At 41.5% G+C, this 20,747-nt stretch overlaps 1 protein-coding gene across 2 annotated transcripts; it reads right to left on the bottom strand.

The window, feature by feature from the left end:
• Positions 1-1,477: 1,477 nt before the first annotated feature.
• On the bottom strand, positions 1,478-19,623 carry tmem200a (transmembrane protein 200A). 2 transcript variants are annotated; one of them, XM_068342350.1, is made up of 6 exons: positions 19,491-19,615; positions 16,998-17,208; positions 6,902-7,039; positions 6,433-6,731; positions 6,199-6,362; positions 1,478-5,609 (listed from the first exon to the last, which is right to left on the bottom strand). In XM_068342350.1, exons 3-6 carry the CDS (start codon positions 7,030-7,032, stop codon positions 4,509-4,511), a joined length of 1,695 nt encoding a protein of 564 aa, XP_068198451.1. In that variant the 5' UTR covers positions 7,033-7,039; positions 16,998-17,208; positions 19,491-19,615; the 3' UTR covers positions 1,478-4,508. The 2 variants fall into 2 exon arrangements, with proteins under 2 accessions (XP_068198451.1, XP_068198452.1); XM_068342351.1 differs by lacking the exon at positions 16,998-17,208 and having other exon boundaries at positions 19,491-19,623.
• Positions 19,624-20,747: the final 1,124 nt, after the last annotated feature.

Below are 20,747 nucleotides of genomic sequence, written 5' to 3'. Positions count from 1 at the left end.
GTGCTTCAGTTTAGTGTCATCATCCATTCATCATGTTGACCCTGATGAACACAGACATGCATTACACCCTGAACAGCTATGTCATATTGTGTTATGGGTTAAATTTATTGTTTTTATTTTGCTTTGTTTACTTTTGTTTGGGACAAAAGCATTGAAAGAATCTGGCCTCATGCGAATCAAGCAAATTTACAATGTTTTTTAGGACTACAATAGTCCCAGTACTCCACGAGCTGATGTGTGTGACACAGCCAAGACAGTAAGAAGGTCCTGTCTGTTTCTGTCACATACTGGCTTGAGACCAGATGACAGAGTGAGACGGAGCACATGGTCTCCTCTGGTCACAATGTCCCTGAGACAGTGGAAAGTCTAAATATCAAGATGGCAAACAGATCCTCTGGATTTACTTCTGTGTGCAGAGTAAAAACATTTGGAACATTTCATGCAGTTGCTTTGATAACTTAATCTTCCTTGAAGGGAAATGTGTTTAGCAAACAAAACTGTAATAACAGAGGGTTTTGTATCAAAGTGCCTTTGTGCTCTGGCAAATCTGACTCTGATGCATCTTTCAAGGAGAAGACTTGTCTTTTCATATGAACTGTCTGAAGAGTTCTAAATGTTTTTGGAGAGTGAATGAACTGAAGAGGAGACACAAGGGTAATATTTTATCCCAGTGTCTCCTGGCAACAAAAAGCTCTGACGTTACATGTAGAAAACGATCACGATGAGTCAACTGCTGGGGGGCAAAACTATAGTTTGAAAGACTTGGTCCTGGAAGTTTCTGTTCGCATCCTCAATTGGCAAGATTAAATATGGATGGATGGATGGATGGATGGGTTGATACTTTATCCTAAAGGACAGAGTGAAGGCAGGCCTCAGCGGGACGAGATAGTTTTAGTTGACTTGTAACCGGATGCGACATCAGCTCTCTCTGCTGTCTAAATATGTTTCTGCGTTCAGAAAGAGTTAGGGTTATCATCTGTGCCCTCAGTAACAGAGACAACGAGACAGCATCAACTTCTTTGAACTGCACAGTCTGTGTGTGTGTGTGTGTGTGTGTGTGCGCGCGCACACGCGCACATACACACTTGTAACTGCCCTTGGACAGAAATATGCATGTATGTGTTCATGTAAGTAAAATCTCTAGTCCTCTCGCGTGTCTGTGTGTGTGTGTGTGTGTGTGTGTGTGTGTGTGTGTTTGTATTTTTCCCACAGAACTGCAGAGCATATGATAATTTATGGTGACTCATCCAAACCTTTGCCTATTTTCTATGCAAGAATTGACGAAAGAAAGAAGGAAAGATAGAGGGCATGTTGTACAAAGCTTGTGTGTGTGTCTGTGTGTGTGTGTGCGTGTGTGTGTCTCCACATGTTCCCAAAGGGTCTTGTTGCCTCTCACTGACCCCTGAGAGACAGTGTTAATCCATGTGTAGGAATCTGCAATGGGTAAACACACTCATTAGGACAAAAAAGCTTTGAGTGAAAACTGTTTATTTTGAGAGAGGCTAAAATTGAACATTGACTCATAAACTGCTAGGAAACACTTTTAATGAAGCGCTCTGGCAAAATCCCTGCACTCTCAACGAAGGCTGTCTCTTCTAACATATATGTGCTGTTGAATTTCTGTAGCACAGAAGCTTCTAACTGCATTAATAAATGTATGAACGTATCAGACAAAGCGAACGGGACCTTCAACAGAGATAATAATCAATGTATAACTCATACATGACAGATATGTTATTTAGTTCAACGACTGATTTATTGTGAAAAAGAAAAACAGCTTGAATAAAAAGTTGTTTTGAGGACTGCGGCAGAAAAACTGCACAGCTGTCAAGTCCAATTGAAAACACATCGACATTCTTTTTTATAGTATAAAAAAAAAAACCATCCACATGTTCTTCAGTGTGCAGTATAATTAATTATTATTAAATAGAAAAAAAATTAAAGGGGAAATATAAGAAAAAGTATTGCAATTAAGAACCACAGATGTTTGTGTTGACATGTTTGACATGTAGATTCGCACCAGCATCTATCTGGACCGACGTGACATTTGCAGCTCGTCGACATGTTCATGCAATTGAGCGGCTAATTAGCGACACACTGGAGACTGGAGTCCAACGTGAGCTGAGCTCCATTCCCTGGTGGATATTTGTACAGAACCAACCTGAGTTTAGTTTCAGGACAGGGCAGGTGATCATGGTAGTTAGTTTAGGACATTAGAAGCAGACATGGGCAGGACGGTTAATCTATATTGTGGCTCAAAGGCTCAGTGTGACCACCAGCCTATGACACAGATGTTATTAATTTATTGGCTGTACTGAGAAAATGATGAAGTCACTACAATAAATATATTCTGTTGAATCATGGGCACCAAAAATATACTTTTCACTCTTTTTCTTATTAAAGAAGCACAGATCATGTGTTCTGTACTAGGCAATTTGATTTAAATTGAACACAAAATTATAACTTCCCGGATAAACATAATGGAAGATAAATGTTCCTTTGTCTGTTTGTCAGCATGATTATAGAAAAACTGCTGGTCTGAAAAATGGTGTAATCATACATGATGGTCAAAAAAGCAGTCATTAAATCCCGGCACTGATCAGAATTATGGACCAGATCCTGTAATTATCTTTAAATTTTACAGAGAGGGGATTATGTAGAGGTTTCGGCTGGTGGTTGGTCCACTGCTTCCAATGTTAAAATGAATAATGAATGCAAATATATATTTTAAAAAAAAGAATAAAAGCACACACAGGGTCTCTGGAGATACAAACTCACTTCTCTAGTGCACATACTTTAAAAAAAAACCCTGAGATTATTTCTAATGAAGAAATTAGCTACGTAATGGAGACACTGACACACGCTGTCTCTTATAGTTTCCTGTTGCGGACACAGAGACTTATTATAACTCTTGGAAAGGAAAGCAATGCTCTAACTGTGGAGCAGCAGACTGTAAATGTATTTTGAAGCCTTGCAGTTTGATTTTAACCTACTTCCGTGCTGTAGTTTAGTGATATATCTCATTTTGTCTAATTTTCAGTGTCTGTTAATATGCGACACTGCATGTTTACTATCTCAAAATAAGTTAAACATAAATTCAGTGTTTCCAGTTGGATTAATTTTTTTGCGAATCCATTTAATCATGGTTGAACGATGCTGGATGTCTATAGACTTAAAGAAATCATGTGACCTGAGGTTGCTCTCTGATTGGTTGCTTCACATTTTCTCCATGACTCTCTGTACCCTGGATTCTTGCCGGTGGTGAATTTTTTTTAAAATTTTGGGTTTTATGATGTAATGTGTTTGGACAGTTTTCAACGTTGTCTTTCATGTTCACAACCACCATTATTATAACCACAATATAGCATGGCTGTAATTCCTACGCAATTAATTGGCTCATACTCTTGAAGATGACAACTTAAATAAAAGCTGCAGAATCAAAAGACAGTAAAAATAAAAATATAACATGTAGGGCTGGGACTAAATGACGCGTCTACCTGTCTGCCTGTTACGATGCTTGAAATTACATTGCGTCTCTATGCAATTAGAGACATGGAGCATCTTTTCAGAGCGAACCGCCCTTTCTCTACGCACACAGCTGAATGCATAAATCTTGTTTCCTAATTGAACCGTGTTTTCTGGCTGAGCCATCCATCTGGGAGAAATGAACATCAGTGTTTGAGGAACATTGAGTGTTTTGTTGTTTTGGAATCTGTTTTTGATCACCATGCACATTGTGCATTTCACAATAGGAGGATCAGACACACACACACACGCCGGCACGCACGCACACACACACACACACACACACACACACGTAGCACCTTTATTACTAATTGTATAACACTAACGCCAATATCTTCTTTACTTAAAATTTAGTATAGCTTTTTTGTAATCAAGCTTTCATTTGTTCCAAATTCAGTTCTTGTTAATCTCAGTCTTCCATGCAGTGCTATGTAGAGCAAATGATTGCTAATGTTATTACAGTATTGTTATTGTCTCCTCCTATAAAGAAGTTAAACTTGTGTCACTGCCACCCAATAATAACGAATGCTTACTAAGTGTCTTTGAGTTTGACCTCGTAATACTTGAAGAAAAGCAAATATCAAAACTTTCCGTAATGAAATAGTCGGCTTCAGGTACTGTTAGAATTTTATGAGAACCATTATGAAGTGATAATGATGCAATGTGATTTATTTCGATTTATCCTTGAAGGGTTCTTTTACCAGCCATCCTCTACAGAGGTCACAGATTAGGGTCAGCTACAGAACAGCACCACTGGACCTCATAAAATAGATGTTGAGCGTCTTGATGGAAGGAGGTCTTTGACTATGTGAGATGGTCCGTTTCTATCAAACCTCCAACCAGTTGCTCAAAAAAAAAAAAGAGTCCTGGAAACCATTTTACATTTTTTCTGTGGTGCATCTCTCAAACTCATCTGTTTTCACTCATACTGTCTGTAGAGCAATTTACACACATAACACTCTTCAGCCTTTAGTCCAGGGTCATCAGAACCGAGTTTCAGAGCTGCCCCTCTTCAGTGTGCTGCTGCTGAACTCATCGTGCTCGAAGCTCAGATTATTATGTGACCTTGAGATCATCAGTAGCTTCTCCCTCTTGCTGTAGTCACGCCTGACTGAAACAGACGGCGGCACATCTAACAGACGCTCCCCTTGCTCTTCCCTGTCCTCCAGGCGCATGTAGCCTTTACTGCCCCGGTTGCCGCTGTTGCTGCGGCTGCTGTTGCTACGATCGAGGCGAGGCCAGCTGGGGTGCTTCCGCTGCTCTTGGTGAACGCTGAGCATGCTCAGTCTGCGCTCCAGGTCCAGAGATTTAGAATGGCTGCTGAGCATGTGCAGAGAGGAGTTAGAGCTGAAGTCAGTCCTCGCAGCTCCTGGGGAGAGCCAACAACCTGAGGTTGAGGAGGGAGCAGGGGAGAGGGAGGTAGAGGAGAGAGAGGAGGAGTGGGAGGAGGCAGAGTTACTCCGGTGTAAGCCCGGCGGTTTGGAGGCCTTGGCAACAGATGGTACAGGAACCACCAGAGACTCCATGGAGCTGAGGGGCTGAGACCTCTCCCCCTCTCGTTTCTCCCCTCCTCTATCCTCCTCAGTGATCGCCTCCATCTCCGGCTCATCAATAACACAATTGTTGAGTTTTATGACTGGAAGTGTAAATGCAGAGATGGAGGAGGAGACGATAGAGCGTGCATGGTGCCCGCCCTTCTCCACATCTCCATCCACTGACCACTGGTGGTGCACCAAATCTGAACGGCCCAATCCCATTCCTGGGCCACAGAAGGGGTGGTCCTTGTACAGCGGCGCCAGCAGTCCTGCAAAACTACAATCCAACTTCGCCTGTTCCTTTTGTCTGTGAAAGTCCTCATCTCCTAAAAGCACCTCCTCTTCTTCTGTAGACCCTCCTCCACTTCCAACCCTAGAGGAGAAAGCGAGCGAGTTGCCCGCCACGCGTGCGTTATCAATGCTGAAGGCATGAAGATCCCCAACTTCTCTTGAATAGGTGCTGTTTCTGTGATGGCGGTGTTTTTGCTCCCTCTGCCTGAGTCGATGGATGTCGATGACCGTGGAGTACATGTCCCTCATATGGATGATCTAGTTCAGGAAGAAAATATGGTATCAGTAGGAGCAGTGGTGTTTATGCTTGGTTTATCTGATAGTGTTTTATAATTGTGTTTATGTTGGATGTTGATAGGTTGGAGTACATCTCTGTCACATGGACCACCTGGAGGGTGGGACGAGAGAATTAAATCAAATCCGGAAAGGGAGAGAAAATATGATCAGTGGGGAAGAGATATGGATGGAAGGAGGTTGACATAAATATGATTTGCAGCGATAACGAATATTAACGCTGTGTTTGTGTGTGTGTGTGTGTGTGTGTGTGTGTGTGTGTGTGTGTGTGTGTGCGTGCGTGCATGTATCCCTTATTTTGTAGGAATAGGATAAATTTCAGAAGACCATCTCATTCTGTTGAATGGTGGTTGAATACTAACTACATATTCTATTAACTTGGGTTTTATATTTTGGGTGGAGTTCAGTTGTGAGATCCAAAATAATTTATTTAGGATTGGTTTCTTTTCATTCATTCTTTTTCTACCCTTCTAGAGTATTGCACACTGCAGAAATCCTCAAAATCCACTGGAACTCTTGGTATTAATTTCTTTTTAATGTTAAGATAATATACCTTTGTTTCTCTATCTCTGTTTTCATGAAGAATGGCGTTTGCACAGATGAAAATAAAAATCCCGATCCCCATGGTGAAGGGCCCGAACATCTTCATCCTCTCAGAGTGACGATGCTGTTCCAGGAATCGCACCAGAGCCCCTCCAGCCGGCTTGGTAAGGGTGCCTAAACGCAGAACACAAAGACACATTAGGAGTTCATAAACCACAAAGCAAGTTCAGAATAAGTGACTTACGTGGCACGTCTTGGATAGCACTGGCATTAGCCATTTCCTCATCTGTGGCGACCATCTTGGCTCCATTTCCTTCATTTGTGGCCGATGTTTTGGCTCCCCTGTTAGTCACTGCTGAAGATGCTCCTTCAACTGCAGATTTGGCCGTAGGTGTGACTCCACTGTGCGGCCAGTAGCCCAGTGTTGCCATGCCAATCCCTATGGCGAGGATCACCAGTCCCAGAAGGAGGAAAAACCCAGAGGCAGAGTAGAGGCGGAGCCTACCACGCACTACCACTACGTCAGTGCGACGTTTACGCTTTCTATATGACAAGCACAGAAAGAAAACAATGCATACACAGTTTTTGAGGAAAATATATACTGACGGTTTAAAATCATGAAAATGCATTCATAGGCAATATCAGAGATATTGTTATTTTTCATAATAGTTTTTTATATTGATGTGTGCATTTGGTGCTGCTCAGAACTTCACCTGGGCGTCGCCTCTGGGCCGAGGTTCCCAACGCCTGCAGATGTAGAGGTTATGGTTCGGTGTTGAGAACGGGCAGAGTCCTGGCGTTTTAGCTTTGCCAATCCTGTGAGCACACCTGCTGCTGCTGTCATGCTGAACCTACAGACACACAAACACAATCTGTAACGAATGACCAGACTCTGTAGTGTGTGTGTGTGTGTGCAAGAGTGTGTGTATGTGTGTGCCTGTGTGTGTGCCATTATCAAAAGTGATGTAGATTTGATTCTAAGTCTCAAGTATGAATATAATTTAAAAGATCGTGCTGAAAAAATGAAAACAATCATTTTGAGGCAGAAACGCACATTAAGTAAACAAAAAAACATTTGAATATCAGAATATCCTCAGGGCTTATGATAAATAGTGAGAATCTTGATATTAGTATAACATTGTCATAATATTGAGTACTGAACCATTTCCAGGAATCACAGCCCCATTTATTTAACTTTACCCAGCACTGTGGGGATTTTTGAAACATGGCGTGAGACAGTTTTCACCCACTTTTACAGGAAAGTTTCAAACTTTGTGTTTCCGGACGAGAAATTCTCCTCAATGATTCAGATGTAGGCCTGAATACACGTGCGCACGCACGCACGCACGCACGCACACACACACACACACACACACACACATAACAACAGGCTTCTCCGTTTGCCAGTGATGTTTTGTTTTCTTCCAACACTTCAGGACAACATGACAAGGAATGTCAATGTGTATTTGTGTTTCTTGTACAGTCACATACCCCTGCAGGATGTTTGTTTACAGTATTCTTCCTGTGTGTGTGAGAGAGTAACACAGGAAACTAGAAAACAAGAGACAGTGGAAGAAAACACACACATACTAAAAAAAATCTTGTCTTTAATCTTAGACAGTAACTGTAGTCATTTGAGTATAGATGTATACTGTCTATTCTCTTGTTTTTTACACTGGCATTGCAATTATAAAAGAAGAAACGTATTTCTTAATTTCTGATCATATTCCAGTAAATGACGCTCTCTGTGCTGACCAGCTGCTCAGATCTCTATTAATAGATATTGAAATAAAAATAAATGAAAACAACAGAAGCTTAAAGGGAGCCTTCACTTGGGTTTTAATGCTTGTTAATCTGGCTGCACTTGAACATTAGCATTGTCCTTTTTAGTGTTTTAAGGATTAAGGTAACTCCGCAACAGCGGATGTAACGGGTAGAGAAAATGAATGAATGAATGCATTTCAAATCCAGCTCTTCAAATGAAATTAGCAAAGCAACTTTGGTGCTACAGATTAAGTGTAATTTAAGGTTTTTGGTGGGTGCTGGAAAACTGGGATGAAACTATAACAATAAAGAGATGTAGTCAGGACAACCTACACTCAAGTGACTGGTCAATGAAGATGAAGCATCTCAGTTTCTTTTAACGTGTTTCACTTCATTCCACAACAGATTTAACTAAATACATGTGTTACTACTATTTTTACTAGCTGTAACACCTTCATGAATAGCATCCTTTATGAAAAAGTAAACAATAACATTTTAATATTATTCTCAACAAATCAATCTAGATTGAAAATTTTAGATCAGCAGTGTTTAACTAAATTTGCACTCCATCCAGTCGACATTTGCAAGAAAAAACCCGAAGCAAAGTCTAGCTATAGATGTATAACCACCAAGGTCAGCCTGAGGGTCAACATACAGTATAATTGAAATCCACTCCATCTTCATCTAATCGATACAGTAGTGCACTCTGTGGTAAAATAATCAGTCCTTTATTCATCCCTTTTAGGAAAATTATTTTTCACTTCACCCACACATGTACATATATGTGTTAATTACACACGGGGGTTACAGGTTACAGGCCCCTCAACACAACACACACTAGGGGCCTGTAAGCATGCAATTAATATACAGAGAGAGGACACTGAGAGGTACAAGGGAGGCTGAGTGACGGGTTGCGGACGAGGGTTGCGCCCCAATGAGCATCTTGTAGGGGCGCCTTGCTCAAGGGTGCCTAAGCAGTTGCTGGGAGGTGAGCCGACACCTCCCACTGTCAGCTCACACTCCGATGTTCTGGCAGGAGCAGGATTCGAACCCCTGATGGCTGGGCGATCCTGTCTTCAAGACGAGTGCTCTACCGCTGAGCCACTGACGCCCCAAGATAGAATTTGTTGCATACAAACTGTGAAAGAAAACCTGGAAAAGCAATTTTCTCTGTTGGATATTTTTGCAGATACTGCACTTTGGCTTTGTGGGTCAGAGGTAGCTCGTCGGCTTTCTGAAGGTTGAAGCCTTTTAACAACATCAGCTGTTATAATGATAATTTAACTTTACATGTATACTATCTCGTTATTTCATTCACTGATGGCGAATGCTTGCATTTCAGAAATATTGTGAAGAAGGTTTGAGATGACAATGTTTGGTTAGGAGTATATCTTGGCATTTTCTAAAATAGATTGAGCATGGGAACAAAAACAGACATGACTTCTGTCAATATTTCAAATTCTTCCTCCATATTTCTCCCTTTTCTTCCAATAAAAACACACTATCGGTAAATCTCTCTCTATTTCCACCATTCTCACCCTCAGACTGTTAACTCATTGATGCTCGATGTGGCCATGAATATTTTTTGCTTCTCCAAACTTCCTCGTCTTCTTCCATTTCTCAACTTCTCTCTCTCTTCCTCTGTTTGTCTTTCCCCCTCCCACTTCTCTCGGTCCTCAGATCTATTCTTATAGTCTCTAATTTTAATTTTCTTTTTTGCTTACGTTCCTCCTCCTCACTCTCATCCATGCGTTGCTTTATTAAACCTCAGAACAAACCAGTCTGCTTCAACAATCAGATTAACCTTTTTGTATTTAGAACAACTGGAATTAACACCTAAAAGCAGATGTTCTTGCGTCCTAGCCTATTTCCTCTTTCTTGTAGCTTGATGCATTTTTCATTTTGTACATTATTGGTAATACGTCTGTAAGAAAGTGCTGTACCACAGATGGCGAATCACACAAGAACAAACACAACCAGGCTTTTCTGAGGCTTTTCTCTCTCTCCCTCCCCTAATGATTCTCTTCACTCCTTGGAGTGTGTCAAACAGGAACCCACACAGTGTTTTAAAAATCAAGAGTTTCCCTCTTATGAAATAAGGAGAGATGGGCAGCAAGCAAGGGAAGAAGAGAAAGAAATGAAAATACTTGAGAAGAAAATATGAAGAAAGGTGATAAAGAAGCACTTATTTTCTGCACAACAATGATGTCAAGCAATGGTAAAAGCTTTCCCGAAGGACACAAACTGGTGATGATCAGCAGAGAGAAAGAGGAGGCCTGACAATAAAGCAGAGTGGAGTGCTCCTCTTGTCACTGATGGAGGACAAAGGCGGAAAACAAACAAAAGTGCATGTGTACTTTTAACAAGGTAGGAGTGAGAAACAAGAGGGGCAAAGACAACGAAGAGCCTTTGCCCCAACAGCCTAATGAGAAAGCACAGACACAACAAGAGCTGTCTGCTGAGGCGAACATGCTGGACCGATGCAGTGACCACATGAAACAAATCCCCACTCACACCTGAGACCCAGGCAGAATGGGGAAAAAAATCACCCAGGTGTTATTTCATTCTATTAACGGAAAGAAAAATGATTTTTTTGCTGCACGTAAATTCTTTTACCATGATAAAATGCAAATGTAACTTAACACTGATTTTTTCCAGATAAACATGGTTTATTCCACTCATTCGTAGCCTGAGTAAGCAGGTTTCTAAATGATTCTTCAATGATTCGTGAATTAGCTCCCGTCTGATCACCTTATTAATGACTGTTTTTTCTGTCCAGACTCACAGAAAGACAAGATATGGGTTGAAACGGTTTACACGTCTCCTCAGGCAGCACAGTTTTTCTGATATATGACTTCCCATGTATCAGTTCCCATCGTGATCTCCAGCAGCCACCCCCTCCCCAGCCTCTGTAATATCATTCTGCATGTGCTACGTCCTTGAGCAAAGCAGTGTCTTTCATAGCATTATAGCATGCTAATGACAAGCTACCTATCCATAGGAGATGCCACGTGATGCTCTGTCCCTATAGCAACTACATGTGCTGCCAATAAGTGACATGTTTCTATAGCAACGACCAGCTGTGTTCACACGGAAGATCATATCATTAACACTACTACAATTACCAAAGAACACTCCTTATGGATCATTATGATATATACATATCATTATTTTTGTGTCAAATATTTTTTAAAAAATATTATGGCACTTGGTTTGGAATGATTTCACTCCACGTCACTCATTTTCAGAGTGACTGGTGTGATTGTGAGTGGGAATACAGGAGGAGAGAAGCAGCAAAAGAAGCTGGAGTAGAACTGGGAGGGAACACAGAGTGACAGCAGGGTATTGGCAAGTGGGATGAAATGAGGAGAGGAGGCGGTGAATGGGAGACACCACGTTTGAAATGAGAGGGTGACAACAACACAGAATTTAGCATGACGGATGTTGGCAAAAAAAACAACAACCTTGAATTTATACATTGACATTTCCCTTGGGGTGTTACTCATATGATATTTTGTACCAAAGCTTTACAAATCTCACTAAATTCCGCAAATGAGTCAAAAAGTAACTAGAGCAAGACAGGTAGGAGGAAAAGGCAAAGAAGGAGATGTCAAGGGGGGAAGTTAAAGATGCATTAAATCAGGTCCTGAAGAAAAAAGCCTGAGGTGGAAGAAGAAGAGGGAACAGATGAGGAGCACTGACCTACAAGCTTATTCTAACAGGATGACGAAAAATGCTTGTCTCAAGGTTTTCACTGAGACATCATGGAGAAAGACATCTGGTATGGATATGGAACAGCAAGGTAAAAATGGAGAGTGGTGAGCAGAAAAAGAACCATTTATTATGTCTCCCATGATGATTACTCTGGGTCATGTGTTTTTGTTTTTGCGCTGGCATGGTAAACCGAGGCCTGATAAATTGTATTTAATTGGAGAGAGAAATGTCTCACAGCCCCAAAAGGTGGAATCGCTTCTACCTTCAAAATAAAAGCAGGTTAGAACTTCTTTAGAGTATTTTTTTGCTTTCCTAGGTAGAGTGAGAAAAATCTGAGTTTTCCCTGAAATTCAAAACTTTAAAAGGTAGTTTGTTGCTGTTTTCTGGAAGGGTTGTTGAAATCCTCCTGTGTAGGTCAAGGGAACTTTTGCATTGACCATACGTCTGATCTTGGTGCAACCACCACTTAATGATACTGCTTTTAACTTGACATACTGAAATGAGGGAACTGTGACATTTTAACGGCCAGGCTACACTTAACTACTTCATCTGGAATAAGATTTACACTTTAGTCAAGTAGAGAATTTAAGCTGAAGGAGAGGAATATGTTTGAAGAATGATTCTTTGAGATAGACATGAATTTGGTTCAACGTCTGCCAGTTATCTTTCTCAAATCTAAAATCACACTTGGTTTTGCTTGTTTCAGCCCTAAAAATACAAACTATGTGGCCTTACTTTTACATTAGCCAGTAGATAATCACTTTAACAAATGGATTCTTGGAGGAAATGCAGGTCGAGCAGAAATAGTTTTAGGAAATCCGTTTAACGTCTCTCCAAAAAACCAAAAAGCATCATCCCATAATGGAAAAAGTTCACATGACCCTTTTTACGAGGTCAGACTAAATAACTCTCTAATGCAGTCTTTATTGTTAGATGTCCCTAAAGCTTCAATAAATGCACAACATGTAGGAGTTTTCAAAACTCACCCTTCTGCAATTACATTATGCTTAAACAACTCTGACAAAAAATGTTTAATGTGGGGGATGAGGAGGAATATTAACAGGTATTACAATTATAATGGGCTGCCTTATGAAAACCCACCATGTTAAAACAGTGATATGTCAAAGAATCTTTCATGAACTATGATGCATCCCGCTCCATATAGCAGATAGAAATCTGTTGTCTTTTTCCAGATCTTAGTCAGTAATACTCCTACTCTGCTCTCAATCTACTGCACATACTGTACTCAGTAGACTTACAACATATGCTTTCTCCTCGTTGGGAGTATTTGTCGGGTTTCTTACACTGCATCATCTTCTTTATGGGTAAAAACAGGTTCTGAAGTTACCAAACATTTCTTTACTCTTTGCTTTTCCACACAGGCCAAAGGTCAGTGATGGCTGTAGCACCTGCCAGGCGATCCTGGTAAATTTACCATGTCAGAGATCCTTCTGATAGCAGCTGATCTTCTTATTTGACCCCATGTCCAGGCCCCCTGAGCCACTACACAGGATAAACTAGGGTGATGGATGTGAACCCTAACCCGCTGCCTCCCATGAGAACTACGTATTTATGTTTCAGAAGGATCTAGTTTCTGGGTTTGAGCCTCAAGGATTGTGGTGGGCATGTTTTTGTGGCTGCTGTTCAGCCTGTCTGTCTGTCTATGAAGGGATGTGGAGTCAGCAGCGGCCCAGAACAGCTGGTGTGACCACAGGAACACGCAGCTGTTGGGTGGTAAATTAATCTGTTTTAAGTTCAATCTGATAAAATCAAATTTAAAAAGTAAACAAATGACACTGTCCTTGACGCGACAGCAGATAAAAGACAGCACACTTTAGACTCCATGTTGTGCAGCAACGCTTTATTCTATGTTTGAGATAAAGATAAGTCATTTTTTTAGTATAGAGGTTCTCAAATTTGACATTTTGGAAAGTGAAAGCCTAAGGTTGTCACTAAGTGTAACAGAAAATAAGGCCCACAATCCAGGTGAATGTATTGCTGCTGTTTGGAGTGGATATGAATTGTAAATTTGTAGCTAAATTTTACTGTCGCTGTGTTAAATATAGCTTTAGTGCTGCTTTTACCCTTTAAATGAATAATTCCTAATCGTGATTCAGAGTTGCAGGGCAGACAGATGCAGACACATTTTACTGGAGGTTATTTACCAGTTGAGTGGTGAAATCTTCTGAAATAATATCCCAAAAAAATTGCTGCTTACCATTGCAGATGAGGAGATGTTACACGCAAAAATTACGTCACACAAACTGGAGATCAAACAGCATGTAATTTATTAGGCCAACATTTGTGGCTCCTTCTTGTTTCACACAGGATGTCATTTTAGCATGCGTTCCCTCATTGAAGCCCAAGATGCATTAGCATTCATTCATTTGCATAGACCTGTCCTTACACTAATCTGGTCATTCTAATCAGCCCACACAGACTGGATTATATCGTTTTACATGATGGTAGTGAAAAGAGAAATGTTTGTGATGTCATCAGATGACAGAGGTGGGCATGAAATAGTTAATTTACTGCTTAGCATTTGATGCAATGTGATAGATTTCTCATATGAGGTAGCTAATGTTATCTAGTTCTGGCATTTCATGTTATTTGTAAATAAACTGTTATGATTCAGAAAATTCCAACTCTTCTCCCCAAACAAATTGAATGCTGACTTGAGTACGATTAACAAATTAAAAGGTGGTAATTACAAGGACAATCTGACATGATATGAAGATGCCATTAGCCCTCTTCTCAGGTTGATGGTTTGTGAAACTATGCTGAGAGTATAATGAGATCACGATGTAACACTCCAGAAAGTGTGAGCTAGTATGCAGGAATGTGAGGGACATGTCAATTAAGCACTAACACTCGCACACCCACACTGTCCTGAGAAGAAGTCTTACCAGGAAAATGCTACTGTGTAGTTCCACTTTGGCTGTGCAGCACAGGAAATTGTTTGTTTTTTTTTACTTGTAGTTATTACAATTGGAAATAAATCACAGAATCATCTATAATTGGATGCGCCGCCAATAAGTTTGGTTATATCCTGAGTCTGATGAAATATTCTGTCTGAATTCATTTGAATTCATCCTAATCTCTAAAGTAACGTTTATCATTTGAGAGGATCAGAATGAGAAGAATAAGAGAAGCACAAACAGGAGTGCAGCTCCTGCTTGTGCATCACTTTCCTCCTACAGATTCTCGATCGATGGTGAGTCATCCGTCTGGAGAATATGTCACTATGTGTTTTCCCACTGACCTTTTGGCAGCATATTTTCTGATGGAACCACTCGAGTGTCAAATCCTTCGACCTCTTTATCGCCTTGTTTGTTTGTTTGTTTTTCCTCATTATTTCTATGATAAAGTGTTCTTCAGATTAAGCCTTGTGTCCTTCATGCTTCATCCATGCCACTGATTCCAGTGATCATTTTGAAGCCAGTCAATTGAATTAAGGATTACTGTAAATTGAATCATCAGATCTTCGGCATGTGTGTTTTTTAGTACAGAGTGAGCCCCCTGTTGATCCAGCAAAATGACTCATTCTGTCTTCCTGGTTTGCAGTCACCCACACTCATCTTAAAACACAATCTGTCTCCTACTGCCCCGCAGAAGTGGTACCCAGAGGGTGTGCAGGTCCTTTCTGGGGTTCATATTTATATTCTTGAGGCCAATTCCCCCCAAAATATTTCATTTTGAATTCTTAGAAATGAGGTGAAAACCAGAATAACCTCATCAGATGTGAGCATACAGGATGATTTCCTGCTATTACCCTGTGGGAATCTTTGGAGTGACAGAAGGGAGGAACTGCTGACCCAGGGGCATTTAAACAGGATTATCCAGTGAGTGGCTATGTGTGGAAGAGCTTTAGCCGATATGTCACCTGACTTCTTGATAATTTCCAGAATTAAACTGTATTTTTGTGTTAAACTTTTGGCAGCATCTCATTATGAGCCATTAGGCTCAGTAAATGAGTCTAGTATTCCAAACAACCCTCAAGGTGAGTGTTACTCCAAATTTACCAGTTTAATTTATATCACGCTAAAGACAATAAAACCAGACAAAGCATCTGTTGTTGAAGATCCACAATTAAAATGCATTTTGTTGTTTTTCCTTGGATGAGTGACCTTCACTCTGCAGAATGATGAAGGCAGTTTCACACTGGTGGGCTATATCCATTTTGGTTATATATCACCGTTTCCACCTTAAATCTGTGTGCTTTAGCAATATTTTATGACATCACAGCTGGTGGACAATAACGTCCACTCAAGCACTCAAGTCAATGTGAGGTAAATACCTTCACAGACACAATGCAGCCATTCATCTCTGGAGGAAGGAGGGAGAAGATGCTTTTTTAATCTTCAATGAAGTAATTGAAATTTTTGCTGTAGATAAAAAGTGTTATCATAGCTATGCTACTGCTTGGTTTAAGCATGTCTATCGGTAAGGTTACATAATTTGTTCTTTGTACACACAATGTACCCACATGCAATGGTGACATTCAGAGCACACAATAACTAAAGCTAATTAACTCAAACATGTTGATTATCACTTTGTTTCATTTTGGAAAAGAAAGGAAAAGGCACAATGTTCTCTTTGGCTAAAACTAGTCCACAAGAAATATCTGTATATCATCCAATATGTCATTCCTCCATCCACACGCTTTCCTGAACCCTTACCCTTTGCAGGATCTCCAGTGGGGACGGAGCAAATCCAAGCTGAAGGTTTCCAGTTCAACATTGAGGCAACAGACATGGGAAATTTACAGTCACCTATTAATCTATAATGCATGTCTTTAGATTGTGGGAGGAAGCCTGAGAGTCCAGAGGGAACCTCCATAGACTGTGTGAGAACATGTAAACTCCACACACAAAGTCGATCTCTACTCTACTGTGCCGTTCACAACAGGCAGAAAAAATACCACAATGCCAGCTGTTTCAAATATGGTATGAGCAAATAGCGTCACAGAAAATAACCCCTTACCCCTTCATTGATGACCTTTGACCCATCTTAAAAGGCATGAATATTGACTTGCTGCCAGCACAATAGATCACAAGTTCCCTCCCCCATAAATAAATCAATAAATAAAACGAACACACAAAACAACAAATGTCTTATCATAGATAATAAATCCATGTCCAATAACCAATATCAAGTACAGTAGAAATGACAAATCAGTGTAACTCTCATGCTAAACCATCTCTTTCATAAAATATTAAAGGGGGCATCATTAAATATGGATGGAAATAAAAAGATTAGACTACAGAGCTGTCGCGTCGCATTGTTTCAAAGCGAGGGGTTCAAAAGTGGGGAGCGCAGATCAGTTCTTACCTTGCTTTGCAACAAGCCGAGTTTTCACGGTCACTGTGTCATCAGGCATGAAGGGGGGGGTATGCCGTAACCTGGGGGAGAGTAAAAATCCATCTTCCACTTTGAACACTACTTCCTCTGAAATGCCATGCTGGACGGAGACGAGGGGGGCAGTCCAGCTCCAAAGCACGGTCAGGAAACAGCAGCGCAGTCTGGACTCAGAACCAAAGTCCTAAATAGTGACAGTTTAATCCCATCATTACAGTTTGATGAGAATAAAACTGTTTGCGAGCTTTCAGAGTGTAACTCAAGGACTTTTGTTGAGCGCGGAGCACGTTTTACTCCAAAGAATGAGAATGTGCGGCTCAGGACAATGAAGGCGGAGAAACGCGCTTCTGTTCCGACCCAAAGAAAATCCGTGAACGCGTTCCGATTATTTAAAGTTGAAAAACGCCAAGATTGGAATTCCTGCAGACGATTATTCCGTGTTTCATCGTAAAAGAGACTCCATAGAGCCGCTGATGTTACGTCCCTGCTGACTGCACTGCGTAAAACTGGTTTTCGCGCTTGAAAAACTTGATTTCACGTCAAAAATAGAGAAGAAAAAAAAGACACAAATACTTAAAAAAGTATCATCAGAGATTTGATACGTTTGGTTAGAAATGTGAGGGGCGAATAAAGCTCGTTTTATTCATCTCAGCCTGGCAGAGAGGAGGCAGCTGGCTTTGTACAATTCCTCCAGAGCGCTTCTTCTATACGCTTGTGGAAACGCGAGAGGCTTTCACAGAGGTGTGTGCGCACGGGTGTGTGTGTGTGTGCGTGTGTGTTCGTGTGTGTGTGTGTGTGTGTGTGTGTGTGACGGAGATTAAGAGAGAGCGGGGGAGAGAGATGAGGATGAAGCGTTTGGACGTTGTGTGTTTGTGGAGGGAAGAAAGCATCCTGCCACGCTTTTCATGCGTGTGCAGGATGGTTAAAGGCGCGCAAGAAGTCATGATGATGCTCAAAGAAAGAAGGGCATCGCTGTAGCTCAAGCAGCAGAACTGTAACTACACACAAACATATGGAATACGACTTTCCTGCAGCAATGAATGCAGCGTGGGGACGTGTGTGTAAGTGTGTGTAAGTGTCAGACAGCTGTAACAGCTACACGTCTGACTCCTTCTGCGTTATGAGACATGCAACATGTCCATGTGTCAGGAGTTACTCACATTCACAGGACCGTCTCTTCATCCTCTTTGTCTCCACAAACCACTCAAGGGATTTAAAAATGCTTATTCGGCGTACAGTGTTCTCTTTCCCAATCTGACAAAAGTTTTTCTGTGTTTTGAAATTGGCTTTCTCTATTTCTGATGTGGGATTTGTGATAATTCTCAACAGATGACTTTTTTTTTCATGCTTTTCTGATTTTTGTGAGTAATCTTGAGCCAGAAAAACAGACTTTGTGAGGAATGGCCTTGATACCTTCATCCAGCCAACCCCAAATGATTACTCCTTTGTCAAACTAGCCCACCTCTATAAGAAAGGCTGAATCATCAGGGTGACCTCAGTAAGGAGGCCATAGCTGACACAACATTACTGGGATTGTGCTACTGGCATGTTGGAAGTGGGCCAGCCCACCAGACAAGTTGCCTGAGTGGTGAATGCTCATCATTCCATCATGGTGCATATGTACCAGTATTATATAGCTGGAGGAACAGTGACGGACCACCTGAGCCCCGGACAGCCATGTGTTATGACCCAGAATCAGGAGGAACACTTGCTGCACCTCAGCCTCCAGCTGGCAGCTACTATTAGGCAGCAGAGACCATTCACTTTGTCTCACAACTGTGTCCCACAGGATGAGGTTGTAACCCTCCATGAGGAAGAGGAGAAGCGTTACTACTGCTGATGGGGGGGGGGGCATGCTAATAATGGATTGTAAAAGCTATACGTTTGAGTTTTTGGTGCGGTTTTTGTCTCTAATTAAAGGTAAGCATTAAATCAGAATGAAGAACAAAATATGAGTTCTTATTTTCAGTTTAACAAGAACAATCAGAGTGAATGTGCAGAACACGGCATTGCATTCTTAAATTTCTTGCTTGTACATACAGAACGAGGGGTGGGGAGCAAAAACGTTGCAGATGTTGGCATGCTTGTCATTTCCTGTATTTATGCTGGAACTGATTCAATGAAAAATACACTAGGCTTTCTGAACAATAAGCTTGACGAGCATGTGTGTGTGTGTGTGTGTGTGTGTGTGTGTGTGTGTGTGTGTGTGTGTGTGTGTGTGTGAGCTTGTCGATAGGCCTGAGATAAAGTTAGCGAGAGCTGAAACACCCGGAGGGTAGAGCGGTGCAGCGGAACATGTGTCATTATGGCGTGCTGCTGCCATCCTCAACCTCAAACCTGATCGTAACATGTATGACCTGAACCCCAACCTCAAGCCTCATTATAGCAACACAACACAACACAACACACACACACACACACATGCATAAACACTGAAAATATCCCCCAGGGTCCGTGAAGAATCACCACTTAGCTGTTTTCTTCCATACAGTTGTGTGGAGACATCTGGAGCCTGTAAGATCGTAAAAACACGAAACCCATGCCTGCTCTAGAACCGCTGGTTGAGACCCGTGCTGGAGTCAGATCCCCGGCGCAGTGGTCAGCCATTCGCTGTATTTACATTCCACCAGACATCAAAATGAAAACAGAGAGACGGGGCAGAGAGAACCAGAGAAGGAGGGAGATGGCGAGGTGTAGAGAGAGTGGAAAAACTAAGCCTTACATTGTTGACTGTTACAGTTCTTGTTTACAAGCCCATTTGGAATTATGGGATTTACAAAAATGCTTTGACTTCTTGTTTTATAGCCTTCTTATTGTAAGCAGCTGTGGACGGGAGTCTCCACTGAAATAATTAAAGGCAAATTCTAATAGAAACGAGAGGAATTTGGACAGCTTCTTTTCAGTTTCTTCTTCTTCTTCTCCTCCTTTCGGCTTTTCCCTTCAGGGGTCGCCACAGCGAATCAATTGCCTCCATCTAACCCTGTCGTCTGCATCCTCTTCTCTCACACCAACTACCTTCATGTCCTCTTTCACTACATCCATAAACCTCCTCTTTGGTCTTCCTCTAGGCCTCCTGCCTGGCAGTTCAAAACTCAGCATCCTTCTACCAATATATTCACTATCTCTCCTCTGGACATGTCCAAACCATCTCAGTCTGGCCTCTCTGACTTTATCTCCAAAACCTCTAACATGTGCTGTCCCTCTGATGTACTCATTCCTGATCCTATCCTTCCTGGTCACTCCCAGAGAGAACCTCAGCATCTTCATCTCTGCTACCTCCGGCTCTGTCTCCTGTCTTTTCCTCAGTGACACTGTCTCTAGACCAAACAACATCGCTGGTCTCACCACAGTTTTTTACACCTTTCCTTTCATTTTGGCTGAAACTCTTCTATCACACATCACACCTGACACTTTCCTCCACCCGTTCCATCCTGCCTGTACACGCTTCTTCACCTCTTTTCCACACTCTGCATTGCTCTGGACTGTTGACCCTAAGTACTTAAAATCCTCCACCTTCTTGATCTCTTCTCCCTGTAACCTCACTCTTCCACTTGGGCAAACAACATGGAGTTGTAGTCCATGGAGATTCCTGTCTAACCTCGTCTGTTAGCCTGTCCATCACCATAGCGAACAAGAAGGGGCTCAGAGCTGATCCCTGATGCAGTCCCACCTCCACCTTGAACTCCTCTGTCACACCTACAGCACACCTCACCACTGTCTTAC

Source organism: Antennarius striatus, chromosome 19 (genome assembly GCF_040054535.1).
Source record: "Antennarius striatus isolate MH-2024 chromosome 19, ASM4005453v1, whole genome shotgun sequence".
Classification (NCBI taxonomy): domain Eukaryota; kingdom Metazoa; phylum Chordata; class Actinopteri; order Lophiiformes; family Antennariidae; genus Antennarius; species Antennarius striatus.
This window is presented reverse-complemented; position numbering and strand designations above follow the sequence as displayed.

What these genes read in the sequence shown, in the direction of transcription:
- tmem200a (XM_068342351.1), bottom strand. Translation starts at nt 7,032, where the DNA reads ATGACAGCAGCAGCAGGTGTGCTCACAGGATTGGCAAAGCTAAAACGC. An exon ending in GGCCCAGAGGCGACGCCCAG is followed by an intron (nt 6,732 to 6,901) that starts GTGAAGTTCTGA and finishes CTTGTCATATAG; the next exon opens with AAAGCGTAAACGTCGCACTG. An exon ending in ACAGAGATAGAGAAACAAAG is followed by an intron (nt 5,610 to 6,198) that starts GTATATTATCTT and finishes TTCCTGAACTAG; the next exon opens with ATCATCCATATGAGGGACAT.